Raw genomic sequence first — 23,597 nt, 5'->3', positions numbered from 1 at the left:
CTCAAAATGTAACCTTGCCTGAGAAATGGAGAAAACAGCAGGACTGAAGACAGTGTCGCCTGCTCAGATAAGACAGATACCACACAACCTTACCTGACAGATGCGTATTTCAGGGCATAGACGCTGTGCGTAGGTGTCTCCGGGGGTGGTGATGGGGAAGGAGAGGAAATCAGGAAACCAGAGAGGGGCTTCGCGCAGCCCCCTGGCTGGAGGTGACAGTGAGCAGAGTGCCCAGGAATGGCTGGCCTTCTGCACAGTGGCCCGAGCAGTTTTTAAAGGGATCTGTTGTAACTTTTTAGTTAAATCGGTAAAACTATCGCAATTAGTTCAACTAGTCATTCTTGGCCACAGATCTTAGTCATCTTAGAAGCCCCTGAGAATCTGTTTTTAAAACATTGAGTTTTGAGCTGCCTGTTCTTCTGTAACTGGACCGTGGAGAAACCTGGACACTGGTGTACAAGTGGTTTGCGGTGTAGCCAGGGCTGAGGACCCCTGGACTGAGTTTCTTAAGTGGACACAAGGGATAACTTAGTCAAGTAAAAGTGACCCAGACAGAATATTGAGACTCCTTTTTCCCTTTAGGTTATCAGCTCAATTCTGCCGAATGTGTGGATATCCGCTTGAAGAGGGTGGTTCCTGACCATTATTGCCATTACTACCCTGAAAATGTAAAGCCCAAGCCCAAACTGAAGGAGTGCAGCATGGACCCTTGCCCATCAAGGTTTGCATCGTCACCCCTGCCCTTTGTGCTTTGGAAAGAAATCAGCCGCAGCTCAGACAGCTCGGTCTTTGCAGAGGGGCGTTTCCGTCCATGACCTGGGACACATGCAGGGACAGTCGGCCGCACCCGTGGCTGTGGTCAGAGTTCCCGCTCCTCGGCTCACTCGTCCTAGGCTGGGTCCAGGTGCCGTGACATTGAACACTTTATAGTGAACCTGTTACAATGAATCTCTTGCACTTCTAAAGCATTTCCACCTAAGTAGGATGTCTAGTCCATCTGCCAACCACGAGTATCTTGAACTCAGCATTTTAGATTTAAACTGCATCACCCGTTGCCACATTTTGACTTTTGAAATGTTCACATTCAATTCGGTATAAATGATGCACTGTGCCAGGAAGTAAAAAAGTTTTAATGCCATAGCAGGAAAGCTATGCATAAACTATCCTGTTGCAGAAGGTAGTAGTGCCTGCTGAGTTGAATTGCCCGAGGAAGTTTCCTGGCTTTAGTACTGTATCTTAAAATAACAACGCAATATCAAGCCCCAACCCCCGCCACCCAGATATCTGTCTGCCAGCTGGCTAAGGTAGAAGTGTGCAAGGGGAAAAGGAAGCGTACTCAGTGGGTTTCACTACTGACCCGCCCATTTCCTGTTATCCTGAGTGAACAGAGTTATTACTAGAGACCTTTTAAAAGTACAAATTCGGTGAAATAAAACGGTTTTCTGAAGATCCTACTAATATGACAGTGTGTTAATATTGTCAATGTGTTTTATCAGAATAAGCTTTTTAGATCACAACAAGGGAATAGACTTATGTGAATTAAGGGAAACTCTTTCCTCTGATTAATGTGAAGCACTAGTTCCATTTTCTGTATGTTCATATAACTGGGGGTGGATGGTGTGTGTTAGAGATGGTCCTGCAACTTAAGGAGACAGTGGCTGAATCTGGGGAAATAGTTCACAACCCTTCTCATATTTAGTTTTCAGTTTGAAAGAGCTCTGTCTTTGGGGATGTTAAATCTGTATTAGTCAAATCAATCAGTATACTCCTTGACTTAGAAATGATATTTTCACAACGATTTCATTTGTAGTGATGGATTTAAAGAGATCATGCCCTATGACCACTTCCAACCTCTCCCACGGTGAGTTACTGTTTCCTGTTCCGTTCTGTAATCCGCTCTGAGTAGTTTGCAAGGAGCTGTAGTGCCTGTTAGCAATGGCCTAAAATGTTAAGAGGAATAGGTACAAGACCGTTTACAGAGAACTGAGGGGAAACAGACTTCAATTCAGTAAGAAAGCTCTTTTTAAGAACAAGACAGCTAGGCTGGTCCTAGAGGCGACGTGTCCCGTCCCTGGAGGTGGAGCACTATTTTGGATAACTGGGTATTACACAGAGCGCAAGGGTTTCAAAATAATCGGAAATTTGCATCCTCTTCTGCACCCAGATGATGAGTGTGGTCCTCTCTGGCTTTGAGTTTTTATGACTCTCTAGTAGTATTATCCACTAGTGTTTACAGTTCAGAGACATTGTACAGATGTTTTCACACTCTGAACTTTAATTAGTTTGATTCTCAGAATGGCCCTCTGAAAGGGAGCGAGGCAGGAATATGATTCCCAGTTGACAGTGACCTCAGGGACAGAGGAGTTACCACGTGTGGCTGTCGCTTGTGGGTGGCAGTTAAGATGAAAGTCTTGGGACCGTAAATGCCCCACTCCTTCAGCTGAACCACACCTGGTGTCTGGAAGCTGTACTCGAAGCAACCATCATTGCAAAGTTGAAAGAAACAAAGAAAGAGCAAATAAATAACGTGGTGTTGCGTGTTTGCTTTTGAGCTGGGAACATAATCCTTGGACGGCGTGTTCAGTGTCCTGTGGAGGCGGGATTCAGAGACGGAGCTTCGTGTGTGTGGAGGAGTCCATGCACGGCGAGGTCCTGCAGGTGGACGAGTGGAAGTGCATGTACGCCCCCAAACCCAAGGTCATGCAGACCTGCAATCTGTTTGACTGTCCCAAGTGGGTCGCCATGGAGTGGTCTCAGGTAAGGCCCGAGAACGTGCCACTTCCAGTTAAATTTCAGATTTTAATGATGATTTGCCATGTGTTATTAATTCTTTTTCATGCGCGCTCTAAAAAGACATTTGGAAAATTACATACCCCTTCACAGATATTTAGGTTGACATCTCAAATGTTCTTATCTCAAGTTTAAATAAAAAATGTCAACAGATGTCATTTCCAACATGCTGTCAACGCCGACATTTTTCAAGTAAACATGTCAACAGCATTTTAAAAATGTGTCCAGTGTAATGTAAATGCTCTGATGATTCCTGTTCTCACCATCTTTCGCTGAAAAAACACACAAACCAGCTCTTCTTGAATGATTTGGGTGTTTTGCATTTTTCCCCTTGAATGAAATGTTTTTAATCCACTCTCCCCATGGACATTTATCCTAATATAATGCATTTCTCTGCTTGAAATATCTTATTGATTACACTACTCCTCTTTACTCCAAGAAAATGTGTATAGCAATTGAAATTATTTTAAGTTCCTGTGGCCCTGAGGCTCTAAGTATGAGAAATGTGCCCCTGGATTGTTGTTATTAAATTTTAATACACCCTGAAACACAACAAAATATATTTCAAGCTTTGGTAAATATACTACACATAAAATTCATTTGAAGTCAGTCTTTCTACGAAACTGAGTGTCACTTAAAAATAGTCTGTTGCCAGAATGACATATGGCTTCAGCAATCATTTTATTCTTGGTTTTTCTGTTAATTTCTTGTTTTGTTTTGCATATACACTGGGAAAGCTTGTTGACATAAATAAACAGAGATGGAAGGATTTTATTACCGCAACGTCATTCAGTTCTTGGAACCAAGCTCTGTGCCCACGATCACAGCATGATCTAGCATCTGAAATCAACGCTTTCCTTCCATAACCTGCAGGGTTTGTTTCAGCTCTTAGAAGTCCTACCTGAACCCCTGTGCTGACTGCTGTATCACCACCCCCACCCCCACCAATATCATGACTTTATCATCACTTACCATTTCAAAACAAAGATTGTTAACCTACTCACTTCCTTTTGGCTCTTAATACTTTTCATTAAAAAAAGAAAATCAAGTACATCCTCAGGGATCATTAAGGATCTATTAAGCTCCAGAGAGGAGTTCTGGGAATGTAAACGCTGAGGGCGTCGCTGGGTAAGTGTCCAGCTTCCTGGAGAGCCTGGGCAGGACCTGATATGCCTTTGGATTCGCCAGCCTGCTCATATTGCTTTCTTTCTCTTTGGGCAGAATTTTTGTTTTCTTTTTTGGTCAGTATTAAAGAGCCTGTCAATATCATATGTATTTCGAGTTGATAGATCTTACGGGTAGGTGAATCAGTTTCCAGAAGCAGGGTCTCCTCCCAGACCTCCTTGATTCATGACGGCCTTTGCTCGGCGGTCATCAGAGGACATGCAGAAGTGAGGGAGGTCTCCTGGCTCCGCTCCTCGTGGAGGGGTGTGTGTGCTCTGAAAGGCCTCCGGGCCCCCGGGAGCTTGTCTGGGGTGATGCAGAGCGCATCTGCGCACTGAGGAAGGAAGCTCTGAGCTTTATGCATCCAACTGGAAAGGTGGGAAACCCCCGGCTTCGGCAACAGGACGCCCTGGCGTGCCCCAGTCAGCCTCACGGGAGCCGCGTGGCCTTGGCAAGGTCCTAGGGTAGTGGGCTGTTTGTCTGCTCGCCTTTCAAGGGAATGGAGCCGTTGACCTACAGCTGTGTTGGGACAGGCAGTGAGGCCACAGAGGCGGGATGGTGCCTGTTCTGTAGTGGATGCCCGGGACCATCAGCCTCTCCTGGGGGGCGGGTGGATCCTGGATTGGTGGGGCCTGAGGTTTATACAATTTGGAGATGACTCTTTAAGAACAAAGAATGCAAAATGAAAATATCGGGGACCTAAGTGAATTTTTATTTAGAATAATAAAGAAATGATTAGAAATCACACATTTTTTAGACCTGACAACTCTAATATGGGCTCTGGACTTAATCATAATGTGTCAGCATTGGCTCAGCAGTTGTAACAACCGATCACACAAATGCAATGTGCAAACAGCAGAGGAAACCGTGTGGGGGAGGGAGGGGCGCCCCTGGATCATGTCACATACTTTATTAATCAAATTTGAGAAAGCCTATTTCAAATTTCTTTCATATTTGAGCAGAAAGATTTCAGGCCACATCAGTTTTTCTTGAGCTGTGACCTCATCTGAAATACTTTTCAGGCTGATAATTGGACGGAGGCCTTGTACGGGAGAGGCCCCGAAGCGTAGGAATCATAGAAGATCAGCCTTAGCGCTTTCTGTACATATTATTATCTCACTTTTTGTTTTTAACACTTTGTGTTTAACATTCATGTAGATCAGTGGCTACCCTGTGTATGAGACGTTAATGCCTTTGTGATTTCTTCATGAACAAGAATCTCACCGGCTTCTCATTTCTTCTTTGAAGTGCACGGTGACTTGCGGCCGCGGGTTGCGGTACCGGGTCGTCCTGTGCGTCAGCCACCGCGGACAGCACGTCGGTGGCTGTAACCCGCAGCTGAAGTTACACATCAAGGAAGAATGTATCATTCCCGTGCCGTGTTATAAACCAAAAGGTGAGCTTGCGGTGCATTTTCAAGTTAAATCCAGTGCTGTTTTCCAGCACTTGGTCTGATACTGCGGCATTTACATTTCAATTTTCCAACTTTCGTATAAAAAGCATTTCCCTGGAAATTAAAACAGACTTGTCCATGTGCATAAAGAAGTTGGGCCTGTGTGATGAACTGACCTGGAGGGAAAACTGAGCTCTAGCTGATTCAGTACATGCAGTGGTTCCTGTCTGTCTAGGCTCAAACTAACATTTCTTGATGCAAAGTCCCAGCGTTGGAGCAAAGGAGGAAGATGAGGCGGGTTAGAGAAAGGGGAGGAAGAAAGGAGGAGGACGAAGGGGCAGAGGAGCCAGAAAATTGCCCCACGGCCTTTCTCCTTTGTGCCCTCAGCACGTCACACACGCCTCCTGCTGGAAGGATGCGCCTCGTGTTGGCTGTGTGTCCTGCTGCCGCTGTGGAATGAGGGAAGAATGCATCCCAGTGGTCAGTGTAGATCTGCAGATGCATTTTGGAATCTCTTCTGTAGTTCCCATCTGTGCCGCATGAACTGGCAGAAATGGCAGCAGCCCTGGATAGGGGGTCGTGGCATCATCTCTAAGATGTGTGCGCCTTTCTAGACGTGATTATCTCCTTACACTTCAGTGAGGTGCAACCAACAGTTACGGCAAGTGTTTCCTTTCTGGAAATGGAAAGAGGGGTCTTTAGAACTGGAGAGGGGATGGGAAATGCTCCCTCATTATTTCTGGGTTTATCAGCCATACAAATTGCCTCATCATTAACCTTTCAGCAAATACTTAACCCTCTCTTCAAGAAAAATTACTGGCTGCCACGCAAGGTGTAAATACTGATTGTGTAACTTCATCAGTGACGTCTTTTTCTCCTTCCTGCTGCACTTCCACAGCCACTTTGCTGGTGTGTGTGATTTCCCTGAGGCAGCCCTCAATGATTCTCTTTCTCATTTCGTAACTAGATTGTTCTTTCTTCACGTCTTAGAAAGATTCAAGGACAGAAAGGGCACTGGGTTGCTCCTGCATGCCAGCGGTAATTGGCAATCGTCTACCTCAACAGCTACAATAAAAGTTTAAGTGAACCATTGCACAGAATCTCCTCCTCCCAGTTTTCTAAACCTCTGTGTTATTTGCTGTCCTCTATTAATTTCTTCATTCAACGCACAAAAAAAGGAAGTGTGGCAAAAGCAAGCTGATGTGGTTGAAGGAAGAGCTGCGATATGCCAACACAGCAGAAACTGGTATTGATTTATAAAAGGCATTTTACATTCACTTGAAGAACATACTCAACTGTGCCATGGATGGTTTGCTGCATCCCGTTGTGATAACGTGTTGATTAAAAAAAGAAATGGGGCAAATTTTTGGTTCAATCCAGAAGCCACTTCCTGTACAGTGCAAGGACGCAACTTGCATTTAAAAGGCACGACTGCTTTATTCATGAAGTCTTTGACAAATAACGATCATGTATCCAACTCCTTAATGGGTAACAATAATTAAACTTGATGTTTATATTCCTCTTTTCTTAGAAAAAGGCCCAGTGGAAGCTAAATTACCTTGGCTGAAACAAGCACAAGAAATAGAAGAGAGCAGAATCGCAGCGGAAGAACCAGTGTGAGTCCAGAACTTTTCACAGGGTCATTGGGGTGCAGCCAGAGAACATGATAGAGGGGTGTTTTGTACTCGTTGGAGTGCAGTGATAGATTTCCAGTCCAAATGACCTGGATTTGCAGACTCTAGCGAGGTCGAGCTGGCTAGAATTCTTCTTTATTTCACAATTCATCTGTCTTCCTTTGGCAGTATCTGTGAGAAGCACAGGAAAGAACTGTCATTCAGCTCAAAGCAGACCCAGACGTCTCTTACAATTAAGAGAACGGGGATAATTCCTAGATCTAGATTCACAAATATGATTTGACCAGGGACCATCACAGGATTGTACAAATAAACCAGCCATCCCGTGGTTAAGTCGTGGCCGATCTCTATAAAGCCCACTAAGCTGAAATGTATCAGGGCAGCCGGAATGACAATAAAGAACCCTGGAGCTACTGAGGTTTGGGACAACGGACAGAACACGGCACTAGGAGACATGCAGTCTAGAACCACCACTTGTAACCGTGTGACCTCAGACAAGTGTCTAATTTTTTCTGTGTCTCATTCTCCTGACTTATAAGTACACAGGTTGGGCTTTGTCCCGCCAGGGACCATTCCAATCACAGGGACCATTCCAATCACAAAATCCAATGACTTTTATCTATGGGTGATTTGGCAAGTGTGGATAGTAACAGTATCCATGGAATTTAATAATCAAGAGAAAAATCAAAGAAACGTTCTGGAGGCAGAAGTATAGGGATCCGACAAGAGCTAGGAGTCCAGGGTGCTGGGGATCCCAGTGCAGGAGTCCAAGAGAACAGCAGCACCGACGACTGACGCGGCTAGTCGGACAGGACGGCTGAGTCCACGTCCAGCGTGTGCCGTCTGTGGTGCTGACAGGCTCTCTGCCGGGAGAGTGACTCCCGGGGTGTTGGAGGAAAGGGGGTCTCGGGGGCCAGTTCCCTCTCCGAGCAGACATTTCTCCTTCAACACCTCAGCAATGGCAGAGCCCACTGCTTCGAGAGGCAGGTCATTCCCGTGTGTGCAACCTGAGCCTCCTATTGGGCTAAAATATACCTCCTTCAGATTCCTGCTTTCTTAAACAGAAAGAACACATCCATGTCCCACCCCATGGGGCAAGTTCTCACCAACTTGAAGAAAGCTGGTTCCCAAGGGCATTGCCTTTCCCAAGCTCATCATTCTTAGCCTTTTCAGTGGTTTTCATGTGGTGGTGTTTTTAGACCCCCCGCTGACCTCGTTGCTGTTTTCAGAACCCATTCTCATCTGTCGGTGGCCCTGGCAACTGTGCTCCAGCCCAGCAGGGCGCCCTGGGGCACGTGGATGGCTTCTCTCTGAGAAGGCACCGTGCCTCTAGTTACATGTGCTGAGAGAATCAACATGTGACACTATGACATGCACAGCACTTTGCCACGTGGACGGCTGTCAGGCCTGGATTTGAACCCAGAGGAAGGAAATGTAGACAGCAAGGTGACTGACCCCAGAGTAACTGATTGAACAGAGAGGTGGGCTCATGACAGAAGCTTAGAGCTCTGGAGGAAAAGCGGGGTGAGGAGAGTGGATGGCGAGAACTGGAGTGGAAGAGGGAGGGAGGGTCAAGGGAAGGTCACCGATAGAAAGACCGGGAACAGAGTTTACGGGGGCCCGGCAGACCGCGTTCGAAGCCCACAGAAAGCCAAGGGGAAACTGCGATGATGGAGGGAAGGCCATGTACGTGAACAAGGATGTCTCACACAGTTCATTTTAGGGTAATACCATACAAAGCATGGATAAATAAATACTGCGGAGATTCAAGAAACGAATTCCAGATTAGAAGGAAATGGGTATTTGACTGAAGAAGGAGTGAAGACGGGCAGTCAAGTAGGTAGAAAAGAGTGGTCAGATGTGTGTGTTGGATTCCGCTGCTGTTTTTGAAGTTAGGACAGCCTTACATATGTTAAAAAAGATCATACGGATTTTGGGTAAGTCCATTAACATCTCCATACCTCCCAATTGTACAAGGAAGCCTTAGGCTAAATGCCACTGGAACTTTCTCCCAACCCTGACCCCCTATGAGTCTGTAAGGGAAGGAACCCATACAAAGGCCGCGGTTTACAGCCGGAAAGGGAGTACGTCCACAGTTGTCCTACGAGGAAGGTCATAGAGTTCTCAGCCTAGAATGCTGGGTTCCACCAGGAGCTTTTATTCTCAGAAACACTATTAGATAATTGCTCTTTCTTTGGGATGTCCTCTCGGTTAATGTCCATCCCAAGTTAGAGCTGGAGGCATTTGTCCGTCTTCCTCATTCTTCCCTTATGTGTAATTAACTACTGCGGTGTGCCAGTCCTGTTTGCTAAGATCTTCCCGAGCTCTGACTCCTCTCCTCTCCCACCACATCCTTGTCCAGGTCTTAAAATCGGTTATCAGGGCATCTGCAGCAGCCTTCTGCTGTGCTCCCCACTTGATCCCCTCAAACTCCTCTTCAGAGTCCCTAGAGCAGTCCCACTGGGGCACAGATCGGATCCTTTCCTTCCAGCACTCAGAATGCCCCAGGTTTCCCCGTGGCCCAAAGATTCACGCTCCTTCGCCAGACCGTCAGGACGCAGCAGGGTGGCGCCCCGCCTGGCGCCCCGTGTCATCTCCAACCACGTCCTTGCTCTGACCTGAATGGGCCGCTCCAGCCACGCTGAACCGTCGGTGCTCCCCAACTGCAGTGGGCTGTGGCTCCCTTCCATCCCCGAGTCACCCTCTCCTCTCTTTGCAGAATGGCCCCAGCCTGATTAAGTCTTTGCAAAAGCTTTTTGTGTGTGTGATTATAGAAAATTTCAGACTTATATAAAGAGGAGAGAATAGTATAGTGAACCCCGGGTGTTCACCATCCAGCTTCAACAGTTACCAACTCAGGCCACTCTAGTTTCACCCACCCCACCAACGTGCCCCCACACCCCTGGGCCATTATTGAAGCAAAATCGCAAATACTGTATCATTTCATTTGTAAATATGTCAGGGCATATCTCTAAAACAGAAGGATTCCTTTTTTTCTTTTTTTGATAACTACAACACCATGTTTTAAAGTGGGTGCTCAAATCATTTTCATTAGCATCACCTGTGGTGCAATTTAAAATGCAGATTTCTGGGCTCCACTAAGTCAGACACTCCGGGAGCATTTGTGTTTGTTTGTTCTGCCAGGTATTTTTTTACAAATATGTTAAAATATACATAACATAAAATAAATGAAGGGGATTAAGAGGTACAAGCTTCCAGTTATAAATAAGTCCTGCGGATGTACAGTCAATAAAACTAGGGAATGTAGTCAATAATAACTGTAATAACTTTGTTTGGCCACCAATAGTAACTAGACTTATTCTGGGGATCGTTTTGTAACATATCAAAATATTGAACCACTATGCTGTATACCTAAAACTAATAGGATATTTGTATGTCCATTATATTTCAATTTTAAAGAATGACCATTTTAAACCTTTTAAGCATACAGTTCAGTAGCATTAAGTACACTACCATTGTTGTGCCACCATCACCACTATCCATCTCCAGAAATTTTTCATCTTCCCTAACATAAACTCTGTCCCCATTAAAGATGAACTCCCCCACCCCGCCCCACCCCCAGCCCCAGTAACATCTATTTTATTTTCCACCTCTATGAATTTGTCACGAGCATTTTTAGCAAGAACCTCAGGTGATTTGGGGGGATGCATCCAAATTTGGGAACCACTGGATCAGATAGTCCCTAGGGTCTGAAAATAGTTTTCATTTTATTGAATTGGAAAAGGGTGATAGCATGTAAGCTACAGTGGCTTCAGACTCCACCTGACTTTGCCTTGTTCACTGAGCCAAGTTAATATGTGCTTTGCTGCAGAAGCGCCGTGGCCTGGGAGGCTGAACCTGTGGCACCTGCTCGTGCCTGAGGGGCCGCCTCCTCCCCACTCCACACATTTTCCCTGTGGTCTCGGTGCAGTTTGTCTTTATAACTCACACTGCTGGCGTTTCCTGGCCTGTTCCTGACTGTCTAGAGTGAAGTTTATAGTTTCCTCCCACCACTTCTGCCTATTCATTCCCTCGATTTCCACACAAAACCGCAACATTTCTCAGCTTCCAGTTCATCCTTTTATTGCCACTGTCTTCTGTGGCTTGGGGATGCTTGCTTGTTGACACGCTGAAGGAGAAGATGAACATAGCTGCGTTCCAGATCCCTCCAGGAAAGCCTGCCAAGTGGTTTACCGTGAGCCGAGCTCTGAATTTACACAGGGAGCGATGTTCAAGAGCTTCTTTTTTCTTTAATTAGGAAAAAATTACACCTATACCTTATAAAGCTAAGCCAAGGCAACTGCAGTTTTGACCCTCTGAGCTTTCAGCTGTGGAATGTGTTGACATCTGATACAGTTCATCGTTTCAGAGTCCTCTCCCGGGGGCCTTCCTGGCTTCTACGAGATTTGCAAGACTTCAGGCTGCCATGTTTCCCCCCTCTCCTGTTTTTTCCGTATGTGAAAACCAAGGAAACAGGACAGATTTAGAACACTTTGTACACTTTCTTCATTGCTATTTTGGCTTCGCCATTTGTGGAAGTCATATTTGCTAAAATCAAATTTTAGGTTGTATTTCAGGCATCTGTTTTTCTCACAACAACGGTAACAACTTCTTCTGTGTCACACTGTCTTCCCTTTAATTTTCACAGTGACCCTGTGAGGAGGCATTTTGGGGGAGAGGAAACCAGAGCGCAGGGAGGTGAGGGGATTGCCCAGTGGCTGCAGAGCTCCTGAGTGATGGCTGGTGGTTCTCTGGCATGTGGTACTAGGAAGAGCTCTGATCCGAATTCATGTCTCACCCCTCCTTAGGTTAGTCTAATAAAGTGGACAGAGAAGTTAGTGATTATATTATGGTATTGGGAGGTTCAGGGTCAAGAATGGCTTCCCGGGAGAGGTGGTACATGAACTGAGGTCCTAAGATGTGTGTAGGTGTTACAAAAATAGCATACCAGGCATTTGGGGTTGCTTGCAGGCCAGCTGACCCCTGTGGGACATGCCAGGATGTTGAGGTGCTGCGTGTGGATAGGGGCCTGCAGGGCAGGGAGGTAGTGAAGACAGCATGGGTGCAGCTGGGAAAGGAAGCAGTCTTGGAGGTCGTCCACGGCTCACTGAGGAAATTGGACTTCATCTGGAGGCAGTGGGTACAAACCACTTAAGGATTTTAGCAAATGATCTAATCACAGTTACATTTTAGAAATTCCTGCAGCTCGTTTCTCATTATTCACTATGATAAAACAAAACTATAGCAGCTCTCATATTGCAACTAATTATCTCCTCAGGACACATATACTGGGATGACGTTTCTGGGCCAGACGACAGGTACACTGAAGGCATGTAATTTCTACTTCCAATTTCCTTTTCAGAAAGCCCGTGCTGATTCGCCTATCAATAGCAGCGACCCAGCCCACCCTCTTTTCCACACTATCAGGAACATGGGGAAATTTCGAACTTGCAAACCCCACCTGACTTTGCCTTGTTCACTGAGCAAAGTTAATATGTGCTTTGCTGCAGAAGCACCGTGGCCTGGGAGGCTGAACCCGTGGCACCTGTTCGTGCCTGAGGGGCCGCCTCCTCCCCACCTTCCACACGTTTTCCCTGTGGTCTCGGTGCAGTTTTCCTTTATAATTCACACTGCTGGCGTTTTTTGGCCTGTTCCTGGCTGTCTAGTGGGAAGCCCTGGCACTTGTAATTGCTTCCAGAAAAGAGAAGTTATACATAAATCAGCATACATAGACATATATGCTATAAATAGATATATACTATATCTGTAAGATATATATATAGTATATGCTTACATATACTCTTTTTTATATACTTAGATAAAGACCATAGTATATGAACTACCCCATCCTTGTTTCATTTAACCATCTCCGAGAGGAGACGATTCCTTATCAGCTCGCAGACCTGCCTCCTCCTTGTAAATGACCTCATATTATTACATGGTAAGGATGTCTCATCTCAAATTTAATCAGCCTCCCGCTTTCCAGTTCTGCCATGGAAAGCAGTGGGAAAGAAAAGAGGAACTGTGCAGAAATGACTTCAGCGCTCCTCCGTCCTGGGAGGCTGAGCGAGCCTGCTCGCGGAGTATGAGGACCAGGGAATAGAGCTGCCCGCTGACAGCGTTCAACACAGTAAACAAAATTTGGGGAGTTTATTGGTATTTCTTTACTGGGCTCAAATATAGCAGTGGTGCTTCATTCTGCCAGTGGGATTATGCTAATGACGTCTTGTCTGGAGAAAGTTGGATGACTGAGAGGCCCTTACTACCCATCTTTCTGAGATTTTAAACATTAAGTTTTGGAGCTGTACTTTAAGCAGACATCTTAGCAGTATTTTCTGAAGTTATTTAGTACAACAGTATCCTGTGACTGGAGGTCTGTGTTCACTTAAAGTTATGAAGTGAAGCCCATCATATTCCCCTTGTAGGTGTTTCCAGTGCATATTCACACAGCAGAGTCTGGGGGAAAGTTCGTGGTAAATAAACCTGGTGAACGTCACTGAACTCAAGAGGGTTCCAGACTTACTCTGTCACTGAACCCCTTGCCTGTCCCTTGAGACCTCATGATGCAACTGTTGCTCCAGAGTGTATTCAGTATGTGTGTCTGAGCCAAATCTATTTTTTAAATTAAGTGTGGAAATCAATAAACACACTCTGTAAAGGGCTAGATAGTAAATAGTTTAGGCTTTGCAGGCCAATCTCTGTTGCAAACATTCAGCTCTGCCATAGAGCAAAAATATAGCCCTAAACAGCAGGTGACCCAGTGACCTGGCTATCTTCACTAAGTCTTTCGTTATGAGCACTTAAATGGAATTTTATGGAATTTTCACATCACACAGGATATTATCCTTCTTTTGTCTTTTTCCCCTTAATCATTGACAACTATAAAAATCATTCTTAGCTGGTGGTCTGTATAGAAACAGGTGGGTCGGATTTCACCCAAAGGCCATAGGTGGATGACCTCTGACTTAGTGGATAGTAATTCAGGATGAGAAATAAGTGACTTATTCAGCCAGATTGTGCAATACCCTTGATGTTTTCCAGCAGATTAGGAAGTTTAGAGTATTTATATGTTAAATAGAAGATTATTAACACCTCATCTACTCTGCAGAAAGCATTTGTTATCCTACAGTTCTGCTCCCAAATATTGAGACCGTTTAATAATAAAACTCTGCCTATTAACAAAAGACAAGCTCAATGAAGATTTTTTGAATACATGTTGGTGAAAATCTCCATATTATAGGAGACATCAGAATAGAAATGATCTCTCCATAATGTTTTATGACCAAATCGTACAGAAAACCTTTCAATGATGTCATGCATAAATTTGAATTCTGAAACAGACACAAAAGTTTGGTAAATCTATAGTGAAAAAATTCCTCTGCTCCTACTAAGATTTGAAAATGTGTTAATTATATAACAGCATCAATAACAGTGCAGCATTCAAAATGTATTGAATCCTCTCGGAATGAAGGTAATTTTTTGCTTCATGGAACGCTTGTCACTCCTTTCTGTGGCTCCCCGGCTCCCCGCAGGTTCACCCCGGAGCCCTGGTCGGCCTGCAGCACCACGTGTGGGCCGGGCGTGCAGGCCCGGGAGGTGAAGTGCCGCGTGCTCCTTGCGTTCACACAGACGGAGACGGAGCTGCCGGAGGAAGAGTGTGCAGGCCCCAAGCCGTCCACCGAGCAGCCTTGCCTCCTGGAAGCGTGTGACGGGGACCCTGCCTCCCACCAGCTGGACACCTCTCCCCAGGAGAAGGACAGTGACATGACTTACGACTGGGAGTATGCTGGCTTCACCCCTTGCACGACAACGTGTTTGGGAGGTATTTGACTCTTGCAAACAGGGCAGCTGTGTCTTGTGTGGCTAACAGTTGGAGAGACGATTAGCTGAGCTTGAGCCAAACATCCATGTTGGCAAGACGCTAAAGGGGGTTAGGTCATTCGAATAGCTGCAAACTATGCCTTTTCTTTCATTTTGCATCGCGATTATTCTAGGAAGATAAAGGAGAGCGGGACTCTACCCTGACCACAAAGTTAGGTTCCTTTGGCCTGAGCACCTGCATAAGCCAGGTGGGGAGAGAGTGGCTGATGAATATTGAATAAAAAGGAAAATGCAGAATTGAGGTCAAGGCGGTCTTGTGCATAAACCAGGGCTACAGATTGGGGCCGCCCGGGATTTACCATGTCTGGTCTGCTCTCAGTCAGAAGTCATCCTCAGAGAACATTTAGGTCATCTCTGCACGCTGGGCCAGAAACCAGGGCAGAACACACACATGCTGAGATGCGCGTGTGTGTGTGAGGAACACGCAGAACCGGTGGCCCTGCTGGGGCCGGAAGAGCAGTGCAGTCAGGCAGCCCCATGAGGTGGAGGTTGGCTCCGGCCGACTCAGGCATCCCAGGGTCCCAAAGGGAGTGGGCGAGCAGGGGGCAGGAGCCCAGACGGGCCTTCTCCAGGGCTGTCTCTGCCGGCAGGGAAAAGATAGAAATAACCAATCGGAAAACTACATCTTCTGTTCACATGAAGGAGACTTGTCTCTTCAGGAACCCAGAGCTCCTGACCCCTTGCCCCTTGACTCGAGCTGTCATGGGGAGACCTGGGCTGCACATGCTCTGCCCTCAGTCCTGCCCACGGAGGAGAGACGGGAGGGGCTGCTGCCTTCTGGGGCAGTTACAGGCATGCTGCACTCCCCCAGGCGGCCGCAGACCTGTTAGTAGGAGCTCAGGCCTGGTTGTTGTGCCTGAACCCCCACCCTTTCTTCCCCAGACCCAAGTAAATTCTCGACCCTTCCCATCCAGTCCCGTGACGTAATGGTGTCTGTCTTTCTCCAGTCCCACCTAATTCAACCTCTAAACGCCCTAGACACCTGTTCTCTAGCTTTGCCAGCCTGCCCCTGCCATAAACCCAGATAAGGCAGTGTACGCTTTGCCCACCGGCCGCAGCTAAGCCACTGCCTGCCCTGTGGAGTTCTACAGGGGGCATCTGGGAAATGAAGAACTTGCCGCCTCCACATTCTCTCTCCCTCTCTCTCTTGCTTCTCCTTGGCTCTTAGCTGCCCTTCTCAGCTAGCTGGGAATTCAGCTCTCCTGGTTCACTCATACCCAGGAGGCCTGCTGCGTCTCTTACCTCCAGGGCCCATCAACTTGGTCGCTCCCACACTGCCTCCTGTCTGTGGCTGCCCGAAACTGCTCCCTCTGAGTTCAGTATTTGGGACTCGATTCCTCTCTTGTTATACCTTGGGAACCTTAATACTGGCATGCCCTTGGCAATCTGGGAGCTGATTTCTACTTTCCTGATGAGTAGAGGTAGTTGTTGAGATGCAAAAACGGTCCCCTATTCAGTTATAGTTACAGACGGCTGGAACTTTCCATGGCATTCCAACAAAATATCAGCCCTCTGCCGTTTCTGAGCCCCGTGTTTCCCCCGAGTACTGGAGCTTTGTCTTTTATTGTGAGATCAGAAGTGAACCCTGGCATTGCTTGTACACCCCACCTGAACTTTATCAGTCTCAAGTTTTCATTCACTGTGTCGAGAGGGTCACTGGTTCATGTGGGTCCTTGCCATCCTTGAGTTCAGACCTCTTCCTCACTAGAAAGGCCCCCTGCATTTGGGAAAGCAGATGCATGTTGGGTCTTTGGCTCTCAACAGACCAGCTGTGCTGCCCAACGACACACGGTGGGGTCCCCATTCAGCTGGCTGTGTCAGGTGGCATCTCTGAAGGCTGATGCCAGGATGCTGGATTCTGCTGTTGTGTGCCCAGCACTCAGCAAGATAGGCCTAGGCTTCACCTCCAGGATGGTGGAACAGACTGGAATGATTTTCTATTTTTATTGTTGTTAACAGCTTTATTGAGATATAACTCACATACTGTACAATGTATGCATTTAAGGTGTACAGTTTGGTGGTTTTTAGTATATTCACAAAGTTGTGCGACCATCACCACAGTCAATTTCAGAACACTTTACTTACCCCCAAGAGAACCCTGCACCATGCATGGTCACTCCCCATGTCCCTTCTAAGCCCGTTTTCCTAGCCAGCGGCAGCTCCTGGCAACTGCTCATCTGCCTTCTGCATTGCGTGTAAATGGAATCACAGATGTGCGGTCCACAGGGACCGTCTTCTTTCACTTACTATAGCGTCTTCAGTCACAGTTCACCCTGTGATTGCCTGAATCACTTCAGTTCTTTTTATGGCTCACATACTGTCCTATTGTAGGGATAGACTACATTTTATTATCTATTCATCAGTTAGAAAGATGGATTATTTACATGTCTTGGGTATTATGAATAACACTGCTGTGGGCGTTGATACACACATTTTCTCACGGATGTGTTTCCGTTTCTCCTGGGTATCTGCCTAGAAGAGTAGAATGACCTTTGAATCCACTTCAAGCCTACAAGTCATGTGAAACTCCACTAACTGACTTTATCCTCGCTGGCACTGCGCGCCTTTCGGCCAGCTGGGAGAGGACAGATTGCCTTGTAATGAAGTGAAATTTGGGGTCAGAAGCTGCCTGTGAAGGTGCCGTCTGTTTTCCAGCATCCGGTTGTATATCTGGAACACGTTTTACAAATTTTAACTCAAATTTTAGCTCAATCTGGTAATCTTTCAACACGAACAACTGGTTAAACAGCAGTTTAGCCTTGTAAGGGTGTATTGTGTCATACAATTCTAGAATAATATCTTGTAAATCAGCTTTGGACACCCATTGTCCCAAACTTTACAATTGGGAAACCAAGGTTTAGAGGCCACCCTGCAGTCCAAAATAGAGAACAAACAATTAATTCTCCTTTTGAGAGGGTTAGTTGAACTCTTAAGTGCATACCGTAAGCTTCCCAACTTGGCAAAAAGTGCTGTGTTTAATTTCTTGGGTTCAAGCTTAAAATTTCTTTTTAAATAAATAAGTGAATTCCATAAACCTCAAAAGCTCAGATGTGAAACCAGACTCTATAAAGGTAAGGGACTGGGTGTCTATTTTGTGCCAGATGCTACAGCTCTGCCCTGGCTTCTGTCCTCCGTGTTGGGATACGAAATGAGTGAGACACGGTCCTTGTCGTGCTGGGGCAGAGCCCTTGGTGCTTGGCTGCACTACTTACAGGCGGTGACACTTGCCTGTCTGTGATCCATCTCCGTGTGGCTTTGGAGGGTCGGCTTCTGCGAGTCCACTTACTTGTGCTTATAAACGTCAGTTTTTAACTCTGAATCTGGATTACGGTGGGGGAAAGCGCAGTGACCATAAATCACAGGGAAATGGAACATCCACAGACGTACGATTATTTCTTCGCCCTTCCTGTTTCTGGTAGGAAAATAATACATGCAAATTACACATTTCTGGAAAGATAAACTTTTGGTCACATCCTGATAGTCTTCATACTTTTATTTTCCGATTTGTCCTCACAGCCATACGGGAAATAAAAATAAATCCATTTGTTGTTGGCACAGACACTTAAGAACCTTCCCTAAGTCCTTTCATACTGGAGTGGCGACAGAGAATCCTTTCTTAATCTCCAAAGCATGAAGAATCCAGACATATTCAATTTCCTGCTTCCAGAACATATGTCCATGTGTATGGAGCACTGTGTGTGGGGGGGTTCGCACACGTACACCCTGGAAGATAGGCTCACTTTTTTAATAGCTTCTGGTAAGGTTTTGTAATCTGCGATGTCATAAACATGCCTTATCAAAGTTTTTCTTTTGCATTTTATGTTATCTGTTGCATCAATGACCTTTCTTTTCCACCTCTGCATGTTCTAACAACACAGGCTAGTAATACATGCATGGACTTTGACCCCATTTGACCCCTTGCACCCCTGTCTCTGCCACTCTTTTTGGGCGAGGAATTTAAGTTTATCGAGGTTTATTTTTGTAGAATGAGAAGGGCCACACCTGTCTCATTAAGATTAATGAAAGGACTGAAAATAATTATTAAACAAGGTGATGTTAGAATGTTTAGTCACAGTGCCTGACACATGGTATGTAGTAAATGTTAGTGGGGTGATTCTTTCTGACTAAATTTCTTTAGTCAGATTGAACTAAACTCAGTGCATCTTAAACTTAATGCATGCTGAACCCCTTAAAGCATCCAAGAATTCTTATGAATTCTCTAGGTAAATAATCATCTGGAATTAATGATGATGTCATCTTTCCTTTTCCAATCGTTATTTATCTCATTTAAGTTTTATATCTTACTGGATTGTCTAGAACTTCACCAAGAATAGTAAATACTGTGGATCATGCTAGCCTTGCCTTGGCCCTGGAAGTAGCAAGAACCTCTCCATTGTCTCATTCAAATACAGCATTCTGAAATAATTTATTGCATGTTTCTTGCAGGCACTGGGCTAGGATATAGTGACTCAGTAGTTCCTGCCTTTGGAACTCAAATCATCTAGCGGGGGAAATGCATTAATCACATAACCACACACACGTATGTGAAATTACAGCCAGTTGTAGCGGCTAAAAAGGAAGCATGTGGGGCTATGAAGGCAGAGGAGAGGAGGGACTTGGCCTAATTAAGGAAGTTAGGAAAAGCTTCTCTAGAGACAATTATACTCATACTTAAATCTGAAAGATGAGGAATCAATTAAGCAAAAGAGGCATTGGAAAGGGCGGCACAAAGAGAATTTCCAGCAGAACAAAGAGCTTGTGCAAAGGCCCCAGGTGGCAGGAGGGTGCCTGGTACCTTCCAGGAACCGCAGAAGGCAGGTGCAGCTGGAGTCCGAGGAAGCCCGGGGTTCGTGTGAGATGATGCTAGAGGGGAAGGTAGGGGCCCGGCAGTTAAGGCCTTGCTGGCTGCATTGATTTCTGTTCTTATCCCAAGATCAAGGGGAAGCCATTCAAGAAATTAAAGTGGGAGTCAAATTTTTATTTATTTCGAAAAGCTTAGTCCAGCCGTATTGTAAGAAATGGATTAGAAGGGATAGAACGGATATAAGAGAGCGGGCTAGGAAGCCATTGCCTGGTCCCGGCGAGGGCCTGGGCTGGGGCAGTGGGGCTGGCGGAGACGGGCAGCAGCCGTGTCCCTGAGCTGTGCGTGAAGGTGAACACCTGTCTGTGGGGTGGGCAGCAGGGGCCGGGGCTAAGTCCGAGTCCTGGGACTGTTTTCTGAGATGATGAGAGCTGACAGGAGGTCTGGCTGGGCAGAAGGAATCGTGAGGTCAGGGTGGACACTGTGCATGGAGAGCAGTGAAGCTCGGGGCCCGGACGAGCATCTTCAGGGAGAGAATGCCCGTCCGGAGGACCTAAGAATGAGCTTGGAGGACAGTCAGCGTTTGCTAGTTGAGTGGAGGACGCTGAGCTGCAGAGTCAATGAAAGTAAGAGCCAGCAAGACAGGAAGGAGGAAAGCTGGAGGGAGTGGCGCGGTGGCGAGCGCGGTCAGCCGCGTGACGGGCACAGAGGGCTGGAGGCGCTCAGCGCGGGGGGTGGCGGTTCAGGAGCGCCGTGGACACAGAAGCCAGGTGGGAAAGGATGGAGGGAAGAGGGACACGTGACAAAATGGAAATGAGCAGAATGGATTACTGGTTTGTGGCAAAATTTGTGATCAAGAAGACAGAGAGGATGGTGGCCAGAGGCACTGTGGATTGAGGTGGGTGCTGTGTGTGTGTGTCATGTTGTTTGATCACAGAGAGTCTTGGGTATATTTGAAAGGCAGTGAGAAAGTTCTGGAATGAACGTGAAAAGCGGGGTGATCAGCCCCCTTCCCAAGAAGATGGAAGGGAATGCAATCCAAAGCACAGTGGTGGAGATGAGGTGGAGGCGCGGCTCCCCCTGAACTGGGCAAAGAGAGAAAAGGATAGGCTGGATGTGAAAGCAGGGTGATGTGTTCCTGTCTGGTGTGTGTGTGCAAACCTGTGTGCCAGGGATTTGGTGGGGCAACAGACAGGCGCTTGAGGTCATCCTGTGTCTGTTTTACAGTGCTGACTGCAGCGTGCTAGCACTTACTGGAGGGTTTTGCACACACGCAGGCCTGAATGCTACTGCTGTGTGTGGGTGCCCTCTTAGCTCCGTGGAGTACAAAAACGCTTTCCCGCAAACAGGAAAACACGTGAACTCGGAACTGGCTCACTGTGGGCTCACTTTAGCACACTCTCTATGGAGGCTGTTCCTGACATGGTACATTAACAATCTCTGTTTTGTTCTCTTCGAACCCTGCAAATCATGACAGGCGTCTAGCTGTACTTTCTCCCAGCTACTCTTGATATAATTGGTCACTTCCTCTCGGGCTCCAGCGATGTTTATGATGCCTTTTGTAAGGCCAAGTGGCTGTCAACAATCCTTAATCTTTACCAGCTGTCTCCTCAACCGGTTCCTAAAAAGAACTCACCTATTTGGATGGCTGTAAAACTTGCAGTTGACACCAAAAATGGTACTGTTCTTCGGCACCTGGCTGGGCCCATAGCATTTTATTTTTCCCCTCTGTTCCGTTTCCTGGGAGCTGACGCAGTGCTCACTCTATCACACTGGCTAATCAGCAGAGAGAAGCCTGTATATTAGCTATTCTTTTCAGTATGGCTGTAGGTTTCTGCACTAGAGCATCACAGGGCAACACTATGTGAAGCAAATCTATTTCTTTCCTTTTATAGATTTTTCTCATCAGGATTATAATAGTTTTGTAAGAAGAACTGGAGTTTTCCGTTCCCTTCAATCATCTTAAATGGTTGACATCAGAGATATAATCTATTTAAAAATTGGAAAGAACTGGTTCCTAAATGGTGTGTTCTTATTCTTCCCTCTTGGGAGCCAGAGAGAGGGGGGGAGCATCTTGACTGGTTCTTAACCATTCTTTCAAGCCCCCCCCACCCCACTGCTTATTGTTATAGTCAAGATCCTGATTTTTAAGTAAATTCCATAATTTTGATGTTGGAAAGAAGTTATCCATTTCATGACACTTTATTATCCAGAGGTGTCCATCTAGCCTCAAGTTGCTGTAAGTCACTTTCTTCTTTTTTTTCCTTGCCACAAATGATGTGACATCTATTCATTCTTTTTGACCTAGGAGTTATATAAGAAATGGCTTTTAAAAAATTCTAATGATTGGGTGTTAGGGGCTTAATTATTTGTTGTTAATTTAAACTTGGACTATGTTATGGTTAGAGACTGTTACATGCATAATTTCTGGCTTTTGGAACTTACTGCATTTTTCTTTATAACTAATATAGGATCAATTTTTGTTAATGGTCTGTCGGTACTAAAAAAGAGCATATTGCATCAGTTTCTAGGGCCCAGGGTTATTTGGTTATTAAGTCAACATAATTTTCTTATTCAAATCATTTTTCCATATCTGTTTTACAACTTGATATACTAAGTGCTGGGTGGCACTTAAAGCTTCTGACTTACATATTTTCTTCATTGTTCTGGGTGTTTCTTACCCGGTGTATGTGTGCTATGTTATTGGCATGTTGATCTAGTCAAGACTCGTTTGCAAGAAACCCCACTCAGACTAACCTGAAACCAACAGAAGGGGATATATTAGCTAATTTATTGGCTCTTGCTTCCCCTCTCAGAGTCCATGGTTTTACCCTTGAATCATTCATTCATTTCTTGATGAAGGCTTTGCATATGTTTTTTGCCAAAAAAAATCCCAAAACACCAAAATGATCCTCTCATTATGACTTTGCAGAAGTCAAAATGTGAAGTGGATAATGTTGCTTATGCTACCAAGGAATTTATTATAAAAATTTTATTGAAATCTCAGCACTTGATTTGATTTACATCTTCTGAATGTACTCTTGCAATTACTATCCAAATTTTGTTAAGTGTAAAATGAAGAAAACTTATTTTTATAATTTTGACTTTTACTTTTGAAGATAAAGGTTGGATGATGCCTCTTGACATGAAGGGTGTCCAAGTCATGCTGTGGATGCAGGAGGTGTGGTGGGAGGGATCCCTGTGGCCGTCCTTGGAAAATACATTCCACCTCAATGAGTATGCTGAGGAATCTATTTACCTTTTACATTCTTTTGCATAGACTTGCTTTAAGCCAGCAACATTTTTCATGAGTGTTACAAAATTTCATCCAAATGGTTGAAATGAGATAACTGGTGATTTTAGACCCACCCGCTCAAACTCCAGAAAACATTCCAACATAGTCTCTGTGGATATTTTCTAAAGAAATTTGATTACAAATTAAAATATATGTGAAACATAGCTGGATTTTTCTCAGATTAAAAAGAAATGAAACCTGCCAGAAGATAAACATCTATGTCCCAGTAAAGTCACTAAGGAAGTTGGACATTTGCAAACGAGAACTAGTTGTTAAACTGTAGCATTTGTCTCCTTGTATCTCAGGTTAGCCAGTGTTTATATTTTTAAAAAAGTTTATGGGAGATGCATGGAGGCTTAAGATGGGGCATCCTGCCATGGCCAGAAATGTGAGATTATAGCTGAAGAACGCAGGGGAAGCTTTAGTGGAAAGAACTGAACGTCACAAATACATATTTTATACACACTTTTGGCCCATACCTTATTCTGTAAAACACTGTAAAATGGTTGAATTGAAACATGGCATTTGGAAAAAGAACCACAATCTTATAACATAAGGGAACACATATTCTTGCATGAAACCAAATATATTTGCATATTTCAAATAGCATTGCAATTTTTATTTCTTTTTTTTTTCCAT

General features: G+C 45.4%; 1 protein-coding gene across 8 annotated transcripts in view; it reads left to right on the top strand.

The window, feature by feature from the left end:
* ADAMTSL3 (ADAMTS like 3) overlaps positions 1-23,597 on the top strand; it is a 242,883-nt gene that overhangs the window by 146,645 nt on the left and 72,641 nt on the right. For all 8 annotated transcript variants that reach the window (XR_012127161.1, XR_012127160.1, XM_073227130.1 and 5 more), the window contains 6 exons: positions 583-721; positions 1,811-1,861; positions 2,553-2,757; positions 5,203-5,350; positions 6,879-6,963; positions 14,514-14,803. Coding sequence is in view for 6 of the 8 variants with exons in the window: in XM_073227130.1 (XP_073083231.1) it covers positions 583-721; positions 1,811-1,861; positions 2,553-2,757; positions 5,203-5,350; positions 6,879-6,963; positions 14,514-14,803 (918 nt within the window). In the remaining 2 variants the exon portion in view is untranslated. The remainder of the gene's footprint in view (positions 1-582; positions 722-1,810; positions 1,862-2,552; positions 2,758-5,202; positions 5,351-6,878; positions 6,964-14,513; positions 14,804-23,597) is intronic.

This window comes from Manis javanica, chromosome 18 (genome assembly GCF_040802235.1).
Source record: "Manis javanica isolate MJ-LG chromosome 18, MJ_LKY, whole genome shotgun sequence".
NCBI classification, from domain to species: domain Eukaryota; kingdom Metazoa; phylum Chordata; class Mammalia; order Pholidota; family Manidae; genus Manis; species Manis javanica.
Note: the sequence above shows the minus strand (reverse complement) of the source record. Positions and strands in the feature narration are given on the sequence as shown.